This window comes from Schistocerca americana, chromosome 2 (assembly GCF_021461395.2).
Source record: "Schistocerca americana isolate TAMUIC-IGC-003095 chromosome 2, iqSchAmer2.1, whole genome shotgun sequence".
Lineage (NCBI taxonomy): Eukaryota > Metazoa > Arthropoda > Insecta > Orthoptera > Acrididae > Schistocerca > Schistocerca americana.
This window is the reverse complement of record NC_060120.1, coordinates 862720813-862737923: the sequence shown is the minus strand read 5'-3', so window position 1 is coordinate 862737923 and position 17111 is coordinate 862720813. Positions and strand designations below refer to the sequence as shown.

At 36.7% G+C, this 17111-nt stretch overlaps 1 protein-coding gene across 1 annotated transcript; it reads right to left on the bottom strand.

Annotated features, from left to right (window-relative positions):
• Positions 1–5764: 5764 nt before the first annotated feature.
• On the bottom strand, positions 5765–16958 carry LOC124593800 (60S ribosomal protein L34-like). Its single transcript, XM_047132148.1, has 4 exons — positions 16879–16958; positions 16677–16750; positions 6281–6478; positions 5765–5917 (listed from the first exon to the last, which is right to left on the bottom strand). The coding sequence occupies exons 2-4, from the start codon at positions 16739–16741 to the stop codon at positions 5821–5823; spliced, it is 360 nt and encodes a 119-aa protein (XP_046988104.1). The 5' UTR covers positions 16742–16750; positions 16879–16958; the 3' UTR covers positions 5765–5820.
• Between the last annotated feature and the right edge of the window lie 153 nt (positions 16959–17111).

Here is a 17111-nt window from a genome sequence, read left to right as displayed (position 1 = left end):
CTACTTGTAATGGATCTGGGAGATTTATTATTTTCTACTGGATTTGTCGACACCAAATTTAATGAGAGAAGTTGTAAATGTTTTCTTATATTTTTGTCAGAATTTTTTAAATTGTAATTTACCTTATTTTATGCTAATTTACTTATATTTTTGAGAGTGACAGCATATTGATTACTATTAGCAGATGTGACGAAGAATATCAAAGAGACTGGTTACAAGTGGAAGCTTGTGTGTTGTGTAAAATGTCTTTGACGCTGGAGTCGTCTTTGACTGTAATCAGTCGGCAGTGAACTCTTGGTGTGTGTTGACGGTAGAACATTGTGCAGGTCACCGTCATAAATATTTGCTAGTGAACAGGAAAAATTGACTGTTAATACTTTTTTTATATAAACTTTAAGAAGAAACCACATTCGAAGAAATGGTATTTGAAGCACCAAAAATGAGGCAAATGCATTGAACCAGGTCATTTCTGCAGCCGACGAAACTGCATTGTGGAATCATATTTCCACTAGACGACTGAAGCCAAGACAAATATCATCTTGTAAACATTTCACGGAAAATGTACTGTCACGAAATATGCCAAATTTAAGTAAATAAAAATAGTGAGCTTATTTCATACTGTATTGATGCAGTTAACATCAATGGTATTCGCACCCCAGTAAAGATCCAAATGCTACAAGATGTGGGCAACAGATGTCAACATAGTTTTTCTGCGGGAGGTACAAAACAATGCCACAGTTGAGTTTATGGTTATGAAGTCTATCGTTTAACAAGTTATGACGGTAGCGGTGGCAAAGCCATACTGTTACGAGAAGGAATAGTGGCGGAAGATTTACCATTGACCTGTAGTGTTGACCTGACTGTAGGGGATGTCAGCTTGGTGAATGTTTATGCTCCATCTGGCACGACAAAGAGACAAACACACAACCATTTACACGGAGTCAGTGTCACCGCTATTTCGGGGATGTCATTGGAATTATATTATTAGCAGTGACTTCAAGTGGTCTCTGCAGCCCGAGGACTAACGACCACACTTTGTCCCTTGCCTGGCATGTTTAGTGGGCTAGAATTTTGTCTAGATATTGTGAATTCCAATAACTTCTGTATACACAGTGTGTTCCATGTAGCTTCAAGAGAATGGACAAATCAATCTCAATGCAGAGGCCTTTTCTGTAGTGTTAATTCTTTAGTTCTACCTGCTGCCACTGTCTCTTATGCTTTTAATGTTTATTAATAAATGAGTAGCTAAAACAAACTAGTCTCCACACAGATTTCTACTACAGTGGTGAGTGGTGGCTTTGTCTACCTAACTTATAATAATGCGGCCATACTTGATCGACATTCCTATTGGTTACTGGATCCATTTGTACATTATTTGCATGGAATCTGTTGATCACAACAAAATATCTTCAGCTGTTTCTAAGGATGATCATAGCACATTTGCATCATTCAGACTACTAGATTCTAACTATCAATCAGCTTGATCAAGAAGGTCCCAACCGCATCAGTGGTTGCACAACCCAAAGTTGTATGTGAGTATCAAGAGCACGGATAATGAAAGGAAACCATAACCTGCCAATAAATTGTTGTATTAATAGTGATTTTCTCGTGTGGATACATGTGGACAAAAGGAATAGTAAAATTACCTGAGGTTTAATTACTTCAATTGCTACTGCTTGACAGGAATCACTAGAGTTCAGTAATATTTTATTAAAGCCAACTGTTCCTTGCATTAATATTGTTACACAACTTCTCTTCCTTCAGATGTCATCACTAATGGCATGAAATCCTTTTAAAACTACATTTATCTGAGATTCAAGCCACATTTCAGAAAGTGCTACTACCGTATTTACTCAAATCTAAGCCGCACCTGAAAAATGAGACTCGAAATAATGGGAAAAAAAAAAATCCTGAATCTAAGGCGCACGTGAAATTTGAGACTCGAAATTCAAGGGGAGAGAAAAGTTTTAGGCCGCACGTCCAAATCGAAACAAAGTTGGTCCATTGTAATATGAGACACAATTTAGGTAGAATGAATAACTATACAGCTACAGTAGTTTGGTTCGAGTCTTAAGCTTAACAGTCAAGCTTTACCAGGTAGCCATTGCCAAGCGTCAGGTGCTCCGTCCGTATTTATACGGGTACCCTTCCTTGTTTACGTGCTGTCTGGTTTCAATCGATTGCTTATTTTGCTTTGATCTGATAAGTGCTGTTCTCTTTGTTATAGGTGTTTACGTCACTGTAAGCTGAAAATGCGTTACTGTACTGTGTCATGCATTGTTTGTTTCATTCTTTTTTTTTTTTTAAAAAAAAGGAGAGGAATCGTCTCATTAGCGAAACAATGGCAAGAGACTGCTATTTGTTGTTACTTACACTGCTGCTTTCTTTGATACTGATCAACAAGAACCAAATAATAGACTGCGTATGATAGAAGATTTTCTGAACGAGAGTTAGGCGAAAATTTTTCTCTGTTTGAAAATCTTTGCGGCCGCTTCTTTAGTAGATCAAATTCTGCACAGAAATTAGAGTCATCTTAGATTTAAAAATCTAGTCAGTTGCCGTGCTTCATTTCTGACTGTATCACTATTAGGCATAAGAATAATACGAATATAAACACGACACGATATGTATATTCTCCCACGTTTGCTGTTGCCTCACTCTCGTTTTGTAGTTTATTAGGCAGACAGGATTTAAATGAGATAGCAGCAAATACGAAACAATACATGGCATAATGTTTATCTTCGTATTATTCTTATGGTGAAGAGAATACTGCATGTGATTCACGATTCATAAAAGTTCCTATTAGCAACCATCTCTTCTCACAGGTAGGAAAAAATTCAGAACGTAGAGTTGGCCGTATTGACAAACATCCCAAACAGTCTTGCCAGTCGGATTTTGGTAGTACATTGAAATTCTGCTACATTCGAAGATGAACAATACGGAATTTGTATTTACTTCGTTGGATAATGTATGAAAATGCAGTGGTCAAAACTCGGGGCGGAGAAAAAAAAAGCTCGTCTTCCACCTCTTTTTTTTTTTTTAATTTCTTTACTGATGCAGAGGTTTTGGCACCAGTGCTTCGTGCCTACAAAGCATGCCTGTGCAGCGCTACATATATTCGACGGCAGAATTTAGTTGTGGCGGCACCTACCAACATTTTTCAGAACTTCAGCTTACTTTGCACTCTATTCTAAGCCGCAGGCAGTTTTTTGGATTACAAAAACCTGAAAAAAAGTGCGGCTTAGATTCGAGTAAATATGGTACTCAAATTTGACCAAAAGTAATTATTTCCTTAAGTTTCTCTATATTTGAAACAGCTGAGTGTCCATTTTTTTTATACTCGTTGGCACCCTTTCATCAGCTGAGTTTATATTTCTCTGAAAACAAATCAAGCTTGTTTGTCAAATTCACTGTTTCCTATCAACAAGTTGGTCCGACAAGCAGGCGTAGCAATAAAATTAGTCATGATGGAGTACCTTGATGCAAGTGGGAATAGCTACCAATGCAAAGAATTTAATTTCTTGCACTGACTTTAGCATTTTGTATAAAGAAAGAAAACAAGACATGACACGTGTCCAGGAAATGGCTGAAATTGATATATAAACAAACCCAACAAAATCTAATGAATGTCCATTTAAATATCACTATGTGGTAACATATACCTAGTTCATTTATTTTATCACACTCCCTCTTATGCAGAAAATTTATTTTCTGCTTATCTCCCTGTGAAATATATGGCAGGGAAGGATCCAACAGCTCAACCATATTTGTAATAGCCAGTGCTCTATCATAGTTAGCACAGTTGTGGAAACTCACCATACAATGGAACAAAACACCTCACTAAACATCCACAGAAGATCAACAAAAACACTCAACATCTTGTCAAATTGGCCATCAATCAAGATATCTTGAACACACAATATGTTTGACAAGCATATCAAACAAAGCTGCACTCTGTCACATAATCTGAGAACCAAGAGAAGTGTGACTACAGTGGCTTTATGATTACTAATTATTGTGGGTTTCAAATAAGTTATTCTCATAATGAGCCATGTTACTTTTTGGGTAGTATAATGGAAACTTATTGCATACTTCTACAGGGTCCACATTTTTTACTGGAAACGGATTGATGTGCTGTATTTAATATATAAGTTTGTCAGTCAGTGATGTGTTCTTGTCTTCTCTTGTAGTACTCCAACTTTGTTAGCCACTTATTTCAGCCTGATAAGTTTGAAATAAATGTGAGGTTTAGGTACAGAGGAACTCACCACAACAGCACTAGTTAACTAATGTATCCTCGGAAATAGGGGAGAAAGAGGCAGGGAAGACTTTGTAGTTGTAGACAGAGAAAGTTTTCATTACACAAATTCACAATTGCAATCAGTCTTGTTTTTAATCCAGTTTAATCCCATTGTGGTCTTCTGCATAACTTGGGTACTCTGTGTCTTCCTCTGCTTCCTTACATCAAATATCGACGGTCGCTGTTTTGTAACTTGGCGCTTTTCGAGGTAATCTCAACAGGATTTGTTCATTATCTTTGGTGTCACAAACACTGTGGTATTCATAAGTGCATCTACCTCACCCTCCCTCGAATCTTTAAATGTCAAACCTCTACTTATATATCCTAAATTAAAAACCAATAGAATTTGAAAATACGTGTTTACAGTTCTCCTGATTTTCACTACTTTTAAATAAATTCTTTATAACCACAACAATATTTCCATACCAGAAAAAAGGAGACGTAAGAGTTATAATTACAACAGTCATCATAACTGCAGTTGTGCAAGGAATGTCATAACGCCAACATCAACCCTATTTCTTCGATGGAATCTAAAGCCTAGCGAGTAAAAATGGAATCTATAGAAGTATGTCAACTAGTAGCAGTTACTTCGTCAATAACATGATTTATTCACAGAACGTACACTAACCCATTAAACTGCCATGTCACTCATTGTCAATAAGCATACTCAAATCTATCTAGTAAGCCCTGAGATCATCACACCAGTTATATTGTAATACCAATGCTTCCCTACTAGGCCACAAACAGATGCAGATGACCCCTTCGTTTTATAGGAAGCATGGTAGTCACATCATGCTGACTCCAAGTGCTATTTCACTGTGCAGGACATAGCTGTGATGTCTCCTAAAGTGTCAAACTAAGAGGCCTCTGCCTGTCAGGCACAACAGAAGAACATTATGTTAGTACTGTAAAAACCATCTACCATGTGTACCTCATGTAACATACTAATAAATATGTTTCTTACAATGAAAGACTTATCTTCAGAAGGACAAGAGAACTGCAGACTTTCCAACATCCTATGCACTTTTCATCACAAAAGGCAGACCTTAAAACTGAAGTTACAGCCTACACTCAACCTCATTGATGGCAAGAAAGTATTTCCATGTTATGCTTTCCCCTTTTTTTTAAAAAAAAAAAAAAAAAAAAAAAAAAATTATGTATGCTGGGCAAGTCTGTATGTGACTGGTATGAGGCAGTTAAGAGAAAGTTTAAAGTTTCGGTGTGTGTGAAGGCAGCATTCTCGCCCAATCTTTAAAGATATAACAAACATCTAAACTAACAAGAGAAAACCTCAAAAATAAAAGAAAGCTTTTGTGTGCAAAATGTCATTCCTGAATAACCTTTCACCCTTCTCATATTTAAGACAAAATTCACTATTGCCACTAAGTTGAAGGAGCTATTCTGATCAATGAGCAGATCAACTCTCCACGCAAAATTGTAAGTCACGAAAGAATACAGGTATCATTACAAAAAAATCCGTTTAATAACTTTTATAGTTTATTAAATATGTCCATTGATAATTATTTATCAGCTTTCTTTGCATCTCCAGATGACTGACGAGCCTTCAGCACCTCAACGACGATCTTCTGTTCTTCAATGAGGAATGCACGAATAATTCTGGAAGGAAAAAAAAGGTGCGTTCATTAAACTGACACAACATAAGAAGCAAATATCAGATACTGTGATTCAAATACAATTTGCACCACAAAAATAACCTCACTGCATTTTATAATACTGGCTTGAAAACAAAAATCATTACCAGACATTTAAATGCACAAATATGTCAAATGATGACTACATGTTACCTCTATGAAATTTATCTGTGCCAAAACCAATACTATTCCACCAAACAAAAACTTTTTAGAAAGATTCTGTTGAACAAGGCAACATAACTTGAGCATACTATGCAAAACAACGTTGACATATCTTCTCGCTGTTCAATGTACAATAAATTCCTAGTTAACAAAAAGCAATACTAACCTTTCCTTTACACATTTATGACACAAGACTCCACCATATGCCCTTTTCACAGTCTTTTTCCTGCGGCACATTCTTGATCTTTCCATTGGCCTAGCTGGAATTATGCCCCTCAGCTTGTCCTTGCATTGTCCACACCTTGGGATCTTCTTAGGTTTTTTCAAATATTGGTATACCAGCTTTCCACCAGGAGTACGGACACTGCAACAAGCAAGATATTTTATTTTACCAACTGCCCATTCATATCTAAATGAAAACAAATAATTCAACAAAGTTTACTGCGAGAGATTTTTTTTAATCAGTCCATTCCCTTCTCAAATATGATGGGAGAACTGCAGAATTGTCTAAGAACTTCATTGCATTCCACAAACAGAATAATAAATAGCAAATATTTTGTGTAGGCAGTGTTTGCCAATTGCCAGTAATGTTAGGAACTGACCATATAACACAGAGCTGTAGCTACTTATTTTATTCTGACTATGCATTTCAGTCATATTCATCTGTGGGTCATCCCTGTCAAGGCGACCAGGAGGTCCCCATTTGACCACCTCCAAATCTAATGAAATTTTGTGTGGAAGTTATATATAGTGTTTGATGGTTATATACCAACTTTTAGTCCAGTATCTTTAGTGGTTGAATTTTTAGGGGCTTTTAAAGAGAGGCCACTCCTCTCCACATCACATATGAAGGTGTAAATGTGCCAAGTTTTCTAGGCTTCTGTAAAAGTTCTAGCATACATTTGGTCATTTGGTTTAATATACACAGATAGCTTTTTTATGCTGAATCACACCACGGAAAAAATTGGGAATTTAGTCATACATAAATATAGATACAAGCCTGTAAAGTGGATCAAAAATTTGTCACACTATTCTGATAGCCAATGTTTGACCGACAACTGCTACTTCTCATATGAACCAATCACACCACAACTTCAGAAGGTTATTCCTACCTATGATATCTACATATGGAAAAAATTAACAATGGATGCCTAGATGAAAATATATGCATGCATCTGCAAAGTTGGCCAAAATTTTCTATATGCAAATTGTTCCAAAAAATTCCATTTGGCAGTGATGCCAAAATCCTTTTCATGCAGACATGAATTGATGGAATTTTTGAAATTCTTATACTAAGCAGCTGCAGCTGAACCATCACAAAAATAAACATTCTTAGTGTTTTCAATCTTTGTCTTTAAATATGCTATTAACTTTATCTGAAACACATGGACAGCAATGGTATCATGACGAAGCAGTAGCTGAGCGCACAAATGCTACCAAAATAGACAACAAATATATGTGATGTGTCCTGAATATTAACTCAATGAAATCCTTGCACAACTCCTTGAACAACAAATAAATAATTCTCAGCAAAATCCATCAATATAATTATTTTCTGCAAGATTTCTTTTTAGCTGTTTAATGTATAGTCTTTAGTGTGTTCACAAAATGTGAAGGCTTCTTAAACCAGTAATTTTCAAAATCAATGTCTCCATGAAATCTTAAACAGTTCTCTGACATGTTTCCAATGCATCTCTGTCACTATGAACCCACTGTTTGTATTTCATTGTTTTTTTCTGGGTCATAGTCTTTAAAAGTGTCTTCAAGAAAAACCTATAATTGCATTTTTCCTGGACATTACTCTCAAATGTTGCAGCATATAATATTTTGATTCCAACCTGAACATTTTGGTGCCCGCGACACACACACACACACACACACACACACACACACACACACAATGAATGTGATTCCAGAAACACCAACTATAGAATAAAATTTCGGCCTGAGCTCAGTCGATTTCCTTATTGCTTACAATAAGCAATGAACATTTCTTTCCAGTCACAAAGGAGTGGGTGTTTCTGCTTATGAATCTCTTCGCCATTTATTCTTACGTAACACAATCCTTTTTGCCTCGGCATAAACGAGAGAACTCATATTTTTAAAAAAGTGCGGACATTTTGTTTTACTTCATCATTGAGATTTTTCTCTTTTCGGTATGCAGGTGTTTCCAACCCACCTTCTATCTTTGGTTTCCTAGCCTTCTTCGCCATTTCAGTTGAAACAGCAAATTCTTTAACAGCTTTTTCAATAGTCCAATTGCACAGGGCCAGAGTCCAAATTCGAACTTTACTGCAATTGCTTGAAGTCTGAAGCTTAAGATTAAGTTTTAGCAGCTGTGGCAAATACGTTAGTAATGCTACCTTTGGCTTACAGAACTTTGTGCTTTATGTACCCCATTGAATCCTTTTTGCTGATCTGCTGAAACTTTAATGGTGGGTCTCTGAGTGATGATAATTAAATATTAGCAACAGCACAAGCATCAACAACATCCATGTCTTCAGTGGATGGTGATTCTTGCTTATGCTGATGATTCTTTTCGGGCCATTTCATTTCAAAGTCTACACCTGGTAGAAATTTTGTGACCAGGTTTAAAAACTTCGCTAGTCACAAACTTCAGCCCATCAGACATTGGAATGGTTGCTTCTTGGTTACATGTTTTTCCTTACCAAATGGGTTGCAGCGTGTCTTCTGCAGGAATTGAAGTTTTGTCATCAACAAGACATTATGGTAAGAACAAACTTGGGCATCTTCAGTAAAATCAAGCCCAGGCCTATTTTGTACAAACTCTTAGTCCTTGTCACATTTCCTTAACTGATTGTAGTCGACGTCTGCCATAATAGAATGGTGATGACTTATGACAATCTTCTCCATCAGATCCCCCACAGTAGCGGGTGCAATGGTGTCTTGGTTCATTTTGTACTATAGTTTATTAACTTATAGTAAGCAATTTTGAAAGGTCATGAATATCCTGATTCAGTCATTGTTTCATGTAAAATATACAAATGAGCCTACCAAATCATATTGCTTTAGTGCTTCAATTCAGCTACAACAATGGCTATTGATTATTCACAAACTCAGCACTCAACACTAAGATTGCACACAGTCCACAACACTTCCACTTGTGCCGCGATTTAGTTGCAGTGAGTCTGGGCGATCGCTGCGCGCTGTGTTTGTTTTGTAGCAGTTTAGGCGTTACTGGATTGTTTCTGTGACAGTTATTTGTTGTGTCTTATTTAATATGTCAGAAGAAAGTACATCAAAAATTAGGAAAGTTTGCTGTCATTCTAGTGGACAGGGGATTGCTGCATGAGGAAAGTGTAGAGAAATGGTTTGTCTGTTAAGAGATTACTTTGAGAGTGAAAAACTTGATGGTGGCCCACAACTCTCCGTTAGCAAGATAGTATATAGAAAGGCATCAGCTCTGAATATCAATAGAGACACAGTCGTAAAAATTGGGAAGGAACTGTTCGAGACAGAAAAGGAAGTTGGAGAACCATCCAAACCTGGTACTCCCAGGAAGAAACGTTCTATGGATAGGCATGTTACGAATTTAGATTCATTCGCAGAGGATGCAATTCGTCGTTATGTTCACGATTATCATCACAGAAAGGAACATCCCACACCCTCAAAGTTATTGGTTATACTTAAAGAATCAGGGCTTTTTCAGGGTAGTCAAACATAGTTATTCACAGTTTTGCACAATGTAGGATTTGACTACGGACAATTTTGTGGTCGTACGCTATTGATGGAAAGGGAAGATATTGCTGCATGGCGATGCCGAGCTTTAAGACAAATGTTTAGCATAAGAAGTGGTTTGGCTCGATGAAACGTGCTAATTCTGATCACGTAGTTAATCAGGGGCGGACAGACAACACGATTAAAGGAGCAACGCAGATGCCGTCTGGTAAGGGGAGCTGACTGATTCTACTGCATGCAGGCACCTCACAAGGTTTTGTACCAAACTGTCTCCTTCTCTTTAAATCAAAGAAGACAGGAGATTATCATGAAGATATGAACCACATTACATTCACAAAGTAGTTCGTAGAAGCTCTTGCCCCATCTACATAAACCATCAACAATTGTTTTAGACAATGCTCCCTATCATTCGGTTGTTGTTGATAAAGCACCTACCATGGCAAAGCGGAAGGAGGAAATGATTAATCAGCTTGAGTGTCTTAACATAAATATATCTCATGACCTTAAGAAGGTCGAGCTTGTGGAAAAAATAAATTTCCATAAACCGCAATTTCCAAAATATGAAATCGACGAACTGTCAAAAAAAAATATGGGCATACAATCGTCAGGCTGCCACCATACCACTGCTACTTCAACCCTATAGAGTTCATATGTGCCCAAATTAAAAGGTTACGTTGCCAGGAACAACCAAAAATTTACACTCTCTGCAGTAGAAGCACGCACTACAAAAGCTATTACTCATGTCACCACTGAAGATTGGAAGAAAGCCATCAAACATACACACAACATTATGGAAAAAGCAGGAAAGATGTAGGTGCTTTGGAGACTTCAGTGGAAGAGATGATTATCTCTTTAAATGACAATAATGACAGTGAAACTTCAAGCGTCTGTAACAGTGACGAGAGTGATGTCAGTGGAGTTTTATCATTATCCACATAAAGATGCAGCACAAACGGATCCAGCTACACATTTGGAGTGCGTAGTTTGCACTATTAAGTACTGGCATAACAAAATCAATCCACACTAAGTTTTGAAATTTGGTGTGATTCAGCATAAAAAGTTGTCTATGTATATTAAAGACAATGACAAAACATTTGCTAGAACTATTAAAAATGTCTAGCAAACTTGGCACATTTGCACCTTCTTATGTTATGAGAAGGTGAGTAGCCTCTCTTTAAAAGCCCCTAAAGATTCAACCACTGAAGATACCGGACTGAAAGTTGGTATATAACCATCAAAGACCACACAAAACTTTCACATCAAATTTCATTACATTTGCAGATGGTTGAAGGGAGGGGGCACTTTTAAATATTGGGCCCTTTGATGTGGAATGACCCTGTATCACATAACAATTCATGAAGTGCAGTCTCATTACTATACTTTCACTGGGACTTATGACGAATCTAATGTTAAGTACACGGTCAACTGACCTTTTTGACAACCTGGATTTGTTACAGGTAGCTTCTATCAATATGCAAGCATTATAGGTACGCTTCCTGAGCTCAAATAGGAATTTAAAAATAAATAAATAAAATGCAAATGGCCAGCATGTAGCCATATTTATATATGAATGTGAATGCAAAATAACATGTTCCACCCAACTAACACCTGGAGGGAAGAAATTCTTTTATGTAAACAATACTGCAAAAATTTAGAGAAGCAATATTTGCAATAGACTGCAGAAGGATTCTACTGCCACCAACATATAATTCACATAATAATCGCGAAAACAAGTCCGGGGAAATTAGGCCATGTATGGAAGCAAACAGACAAATCATTTTTCCCCTAACTTCATTTGTGAGCGGTACAGGAAATATAATGACTAATAGTACCATAAGGTTCACTCCACTATGACCAACAGGGTGGCTTGCAGAGTATGAATGTGGATGTAGATAAATTACAGTATTCTTACAACATTTGATGCTCAAATTTATGAACATACTGCGAGAAATCACAACAATACCACAGCAATCAGTGTATTCTGCTGTCTGAAATGGCAGCTGACATGCCTGAACTATGCTGCTATCACATTATTAAGCAATACACAGTCTACGTGATAAAGTCCATTATAATATTAAAACTACTTCACGTTCTCTAAGAAGTGCAGTATACAACATTCTCCATTCCACGTATCACAGAAACTAATCTTCTTGTTGCTAATGAGAATAAGTGCTCTGCATATCTGTTTATCCTTTGAACACAGTATGCACTGCCTTTCATGATAAAAAATAGTGATATATGGCCTACAGCTGCCAAAATCTACAGATGGTTGCACTACAAAATTGTTGGTGCATATTTCTGGATTACATACAAGCATTTATTTACGTTCAAACTCCAAAACCCATTTAAGGTAAATGGTAACTTCCAACCGATTATCTGTATTATTTGCCCCAAAGGAAAGATATTATCAGAAGTCCTCTGTATCCACCAAACACTTATCTGGCACAATCCAAATGAAGCAGCAGAACTTGGCATTGAAATGCTCTTCTGACACCAACAGCCCACCACAAGTTGAAAATAAAGTGCAAGTGACAAACAATACAAAGCGACCTTGAAACATTAGATAGTCAACATATGACACTTGACTAGCACAGAACAAAAATAATACAAAAAATGCCAACTTTTAGTTCCTATTAGGCCTCTATCAGTTATCTTGGCAATCAAAGCTGCCTCACCTATATTGCATTGTGAAAATGTAAGCAGGCAATTTGTGGAGAAACACATTTACAACATCATCCTCAGCCTCAAAAGATTCCACTAGAATACACAGCAGAAAACATTCTGCAAAGAGTTGAAGCAAATTCGTAGAAGTTAAAATGTTGCTGGAAAGATTAACATCCCATAAATGATGAGGTAATGTGGATGGTGCATACTTTTGGATTGGAGAAGGAGATTTACCCTGCCCTTATCAAAGAAAACTATCATAGCACTTGCCTTAAGGGATTTAAGGAAACCATTAAAACCTTACACCTATAAGGGCAGGCAATGATTTCAGGTATTGTCCTTGGCAGTGAGAATCCAGTTTCTGAACCACTTTGTACACTGCTGGGTCAGCCAAGCATGAATAATATGCTACAAACCAACCAGTGGCTGCCAAATCTGTGGAAAGAACATATTTATGCAAATGCCTCCTTGCGTTTACATGTTACTCCATGCATAAGTAGCCTACTATGCATCCCCTTCTTTTCTCAGGAGCTGGTGCTGCATTTACTGTGACAAAATGCAACATAAAAAGAATAGAGGAACAGAAAAAAGTGGCAACTATTTGTTTGCAAATATCAGGTCACAGCAAGATTTTAGATCTAGATTTTCAGCGTGGGTAACTGCAGTGATAAGGCTGACAATAACTTTTGTTAGTTGGTAATGAGTGAATTATATACCTGTTGATTTATTTCACACTTCAAAACAAAACATTTCAGTGACTATACTTAAGTGAGGTTCTTAACCATTGTGCAAAAGTAAATTGACTTTCAACATGCCAAATGTGCTGTTATATATATAAAGGCTATGTAGGCTAATGACGGGCTATATAAAGAATAATAACCCTGGACTCAAATTTGAGGATGTTGCAAACCCCAGAATCCACCGCAACAGATATTTCATTCTCAAGTTTAGTATTTTATGCATCACCAATGTCCATTTCAATTTCTAGTCATTTGTTGAGGATCTACACATAGGCTACCTCTTCTTTTGTTCATATGTCAGGCTCTTCAACTGTTGTGCTATTAAGTTGCCACAGCATGAATACTTGTTCATAGTTTTCATTCACACACTTCATAAATTTGTAGACTACGACTCCTCCATTATCCCATTTTGAGACTTATCTTATTCTCTACAGTTATATGAACAGAGATTTTTTACCAATTACTTGAGGCTTAGGGCACCAAATCAAGACATTTTTATTCCAATAATCTTCAGAAGCAGAGTTCCATGTGACTTCTGTGTTTGTTATCACTATAAATTTCAGCATGCTTTCTTTGGAGTCTATGTACACTGTTGCAGATAAATTGCCATAAGACATAAAATGAAACACATGTGGTCCTCAGCTACCTGTCATCTGCTTAAGAGCAGAAGAGATTGCCATCTAACCTGGGAAGCAACACACACACACACACACACACACACACACACACACACACAAAAATGCGTGTTTGCACTGTCGGAAAAGGCATGTGCAAAGCTGAACAGAAAAATAAGCACTTTGTTCATGCAACAGTAATACTTTTTGTGGTGGGAAGGCTGAGCTATTTGCAATATTTAATGTTTATTAATATACATAACTATTTTACATAGCAATCTTTCACACAGTTACCAATTGTGACACACCAATATGAAAATGTCTGTGCACCTATATTGGACACAATCTACCTGCTTGAATAAAGCTACTAAACTTTCCACTACACACGTTTATGTAGTTGAGATCACATTAGATATAAAGACTGCCATTGTGTATCACTGTAAGCCTTACATCATTGGCTCAAAATAATACGCTATCAAGGGGGATGTCAGTATTTTAGTGCTTTACTGCACACACCCAGCCAAGTTTGTATGCTTTTTTTCCCAAGGTATATTTACAGGGTACCAAGGAAAAAAACTTTTCAATGCCGAAAATTTTTCTCTTTGTACTTAAAGACAGAAAAAAAAAATCAGCTGAAGAGTATGTGCAAAATGCCACAGAAAAGTTGGTTCAGGATCTTGATTGATCAGCATTCAAAACTAGTGATCCTGGAGAGACACCACAAATTAGTGTCCTGAAATTCAGTACATTTTTCAGAGTGAAACAGACAGAAAACAACTTAGGAAATTGAATACTAAAATATTCAACGAGTGGACAGTATGACACTATGAATGGAATCATGGTGTAAAACCAATAGATGATAAGATAAAACAGAAGATTGCAATGTGTACAACCATCAGCTCATCCCAGAAACGAGGGAAAACTATTTTTATTTCTTTGAATATCATTGTGTAGCACACACGAAATGGATTAACAGGAATATCTGACAGTGATATTAATGATTGGCTTTGACAATGACACAGGAAATGAGCGACAAATGTTGTAAAACATATGGTAACCATAGTGTCTTATCAGTGGCAACAGGTTGTGCTACAGATCAGCTACCACATCCGAGGTTTTTGTTTCCACAAATTACCATTCAACTGCGAAATACATACCAGAAGATGACATGATAGCAATCATTTACATTACATCACTGGTCGAAGATGAGGTATCGAACATTCCTCTTGACCCGTGCAAACTATATGCAATAGTATACTCCTGGATAATGAGTGACAATACAAGTGATTACGACAGCAACACCAACGAAGACTAACATTTTATTCGTAGGTGACAAATCAATACACATCTTGTTCTGAGGTGACATATATACACAACTCTTAATTGGCAGATAAATGACCGTATGTTGCAATTACAGGGAAAAGGTAAACTATTTAGAGCACTGAAGGTCAAAAGCTTCATTCAACTTTCATGACCATCACAGTTCGGGAAAAAAAAAATTTGGAATCAGCAGGAAACCAAATAAAATGCGGTACTAGATACTAGTTACGCAGAAAGTATGATGTAGGTATCATAAGGTATCACAATTATGTTGTGCTGTTATTAACATAGCCATCTACAAAATTGCAAACAAAATATTTACTAATAGAAGCATGTTTCAAAGCCAACAGAGAATAGCAAATTGGCATTTAAGAAAGAGCAAGTTGTTGCACTGTAGGTGATTTACAAAGGAAGGAACTATTAATTATCACAATAGCTGAATTTAACCCACATGAAGGTGTATGGAGTTGTTCCTATGAACAGACCTTGTTATCCTCAATAGCATAGAACCTTAGGGCAATTTAAAGTCCACACAAATTTGTAACATCAAATGAACCAAACAAAATGCTGAATAGCATAAAATTTAAATAATATAAACAAACATATGAATAAACAATTGAGGAAAAACAAAACACAGTCAACCTAAATCACTGAATGAAATACCCAAGCTAGTTTTTAACAATAACGAACCTTTCACAGAACAATTTGGGCTTGTGTTACAAGGACTTCCAGTAGCACGTAATGTTCTGATCATTAACAGTTATAAAAAATTACCGAACACCACTTGTATTTTGGCAAACTAATTTATAAACTATGTCTTGCAAATACTTCCACACAGAATCATAAGTTATCCATTCAGCAAAGGAAAAATGGTGATGTTACTGTATTAAGTAGTATGAAAAGCAGTTATCTGTACACGGAGATTCAAGATTCTTTCAAAACTAAGAATGTATTCCTACTTAATTATACAGCAGTAAATGACAACGAAACATCTCGTCCAGATTTTAATGGAACCTATGATTACATCATAAACGTAAGCAGTTCGAATACATTTTGAAAATCATTTGGCTCCGTAATTGCATCTTCCACAAACAATGTTTTGGGGCATTTCACTTTTACGAGGTATCCAGCAACGCAACAAAGAAAGTTTATCACCTAACATTCTATATCACCCGGTACAGCAGCATGGAGTGTCTTATCGTGTATCCTCAGGTCAGAATTCATCTATTTCCCAGTATTTTATGTATCGTGTTTTTTCACTAACAGTACAATGAAAGTAGTAGTATTCTTCGCCCATCGCCTAAATAACGGACACTGCAGTCTATAATCAGAATAAAATGATCTGACCACACGCGATTCTACTAAGTATGCTAGCAGGCATTTACGATCGCGGAAGATCCGTATAAGCTACAAATGCTTTATTTAGAACTGATTTTCACATCTTGGGCAAATCTGTTTCACAACCACGTATCGGGCAAATATTTACTCTCTCTACGATATTTTAATGAAAGCGTAAGGTACTTACACACGCCTCCTGTTGCTTTTCGTGTTGTACGACAGGCGTCGCCGATACACCAGACGCTGAACCATTTTTATCACCTATGACAAAAACTAACAGTGAAGTAACAAGATTTGGTCGACTTACATACAACTAACACCAAACACTCAAAAATAAAAAGCTCGCCGTAAGGATTGTATCAGATACTCGTGACAAATCGCACACATACCCCCTAGACCTCCACCGGAAGAAGAACTGATCAAAGAGTAATCTCTAATACAGTCACCAGGGGTACCAACAGTGACTTGTGTTCGAAAAGAAAGATCCAGTCTGAAATCTTTCAAATAAGTGTACCTGAAGAAACATGTAAATTTCGGATAGCCAGGATTTAGACTTTTTTTAATGTATCAAAGAAAATTACAAAACAAAATTCGATGGACTCGAAGAACATATTAAAAATTT

Coding starts and splice junctions, on each gene's coding strand:
- LOC124593800 (XM_047132148.1), bottom strand. CDS start 16,741: ATGGTTCAGCGTCTGGTGTATCGGCGACGCCTGTCGTACAACACGAAA. Junction 6,479..16,676: donor AAAAGCAACAGGAGGCGTGT/GTAAGTACCTTA, acceptor TGCTTGTTGCAG/TGTCCGTACTCCTGGTGGAA. Junction 5,918..6,280: donor CATAAATGTGTAAAGGAAAG/GTTAGTATTGCT, acceptor TTTTCCTTCCAG/AATTATTCGTGCATTCCTCA.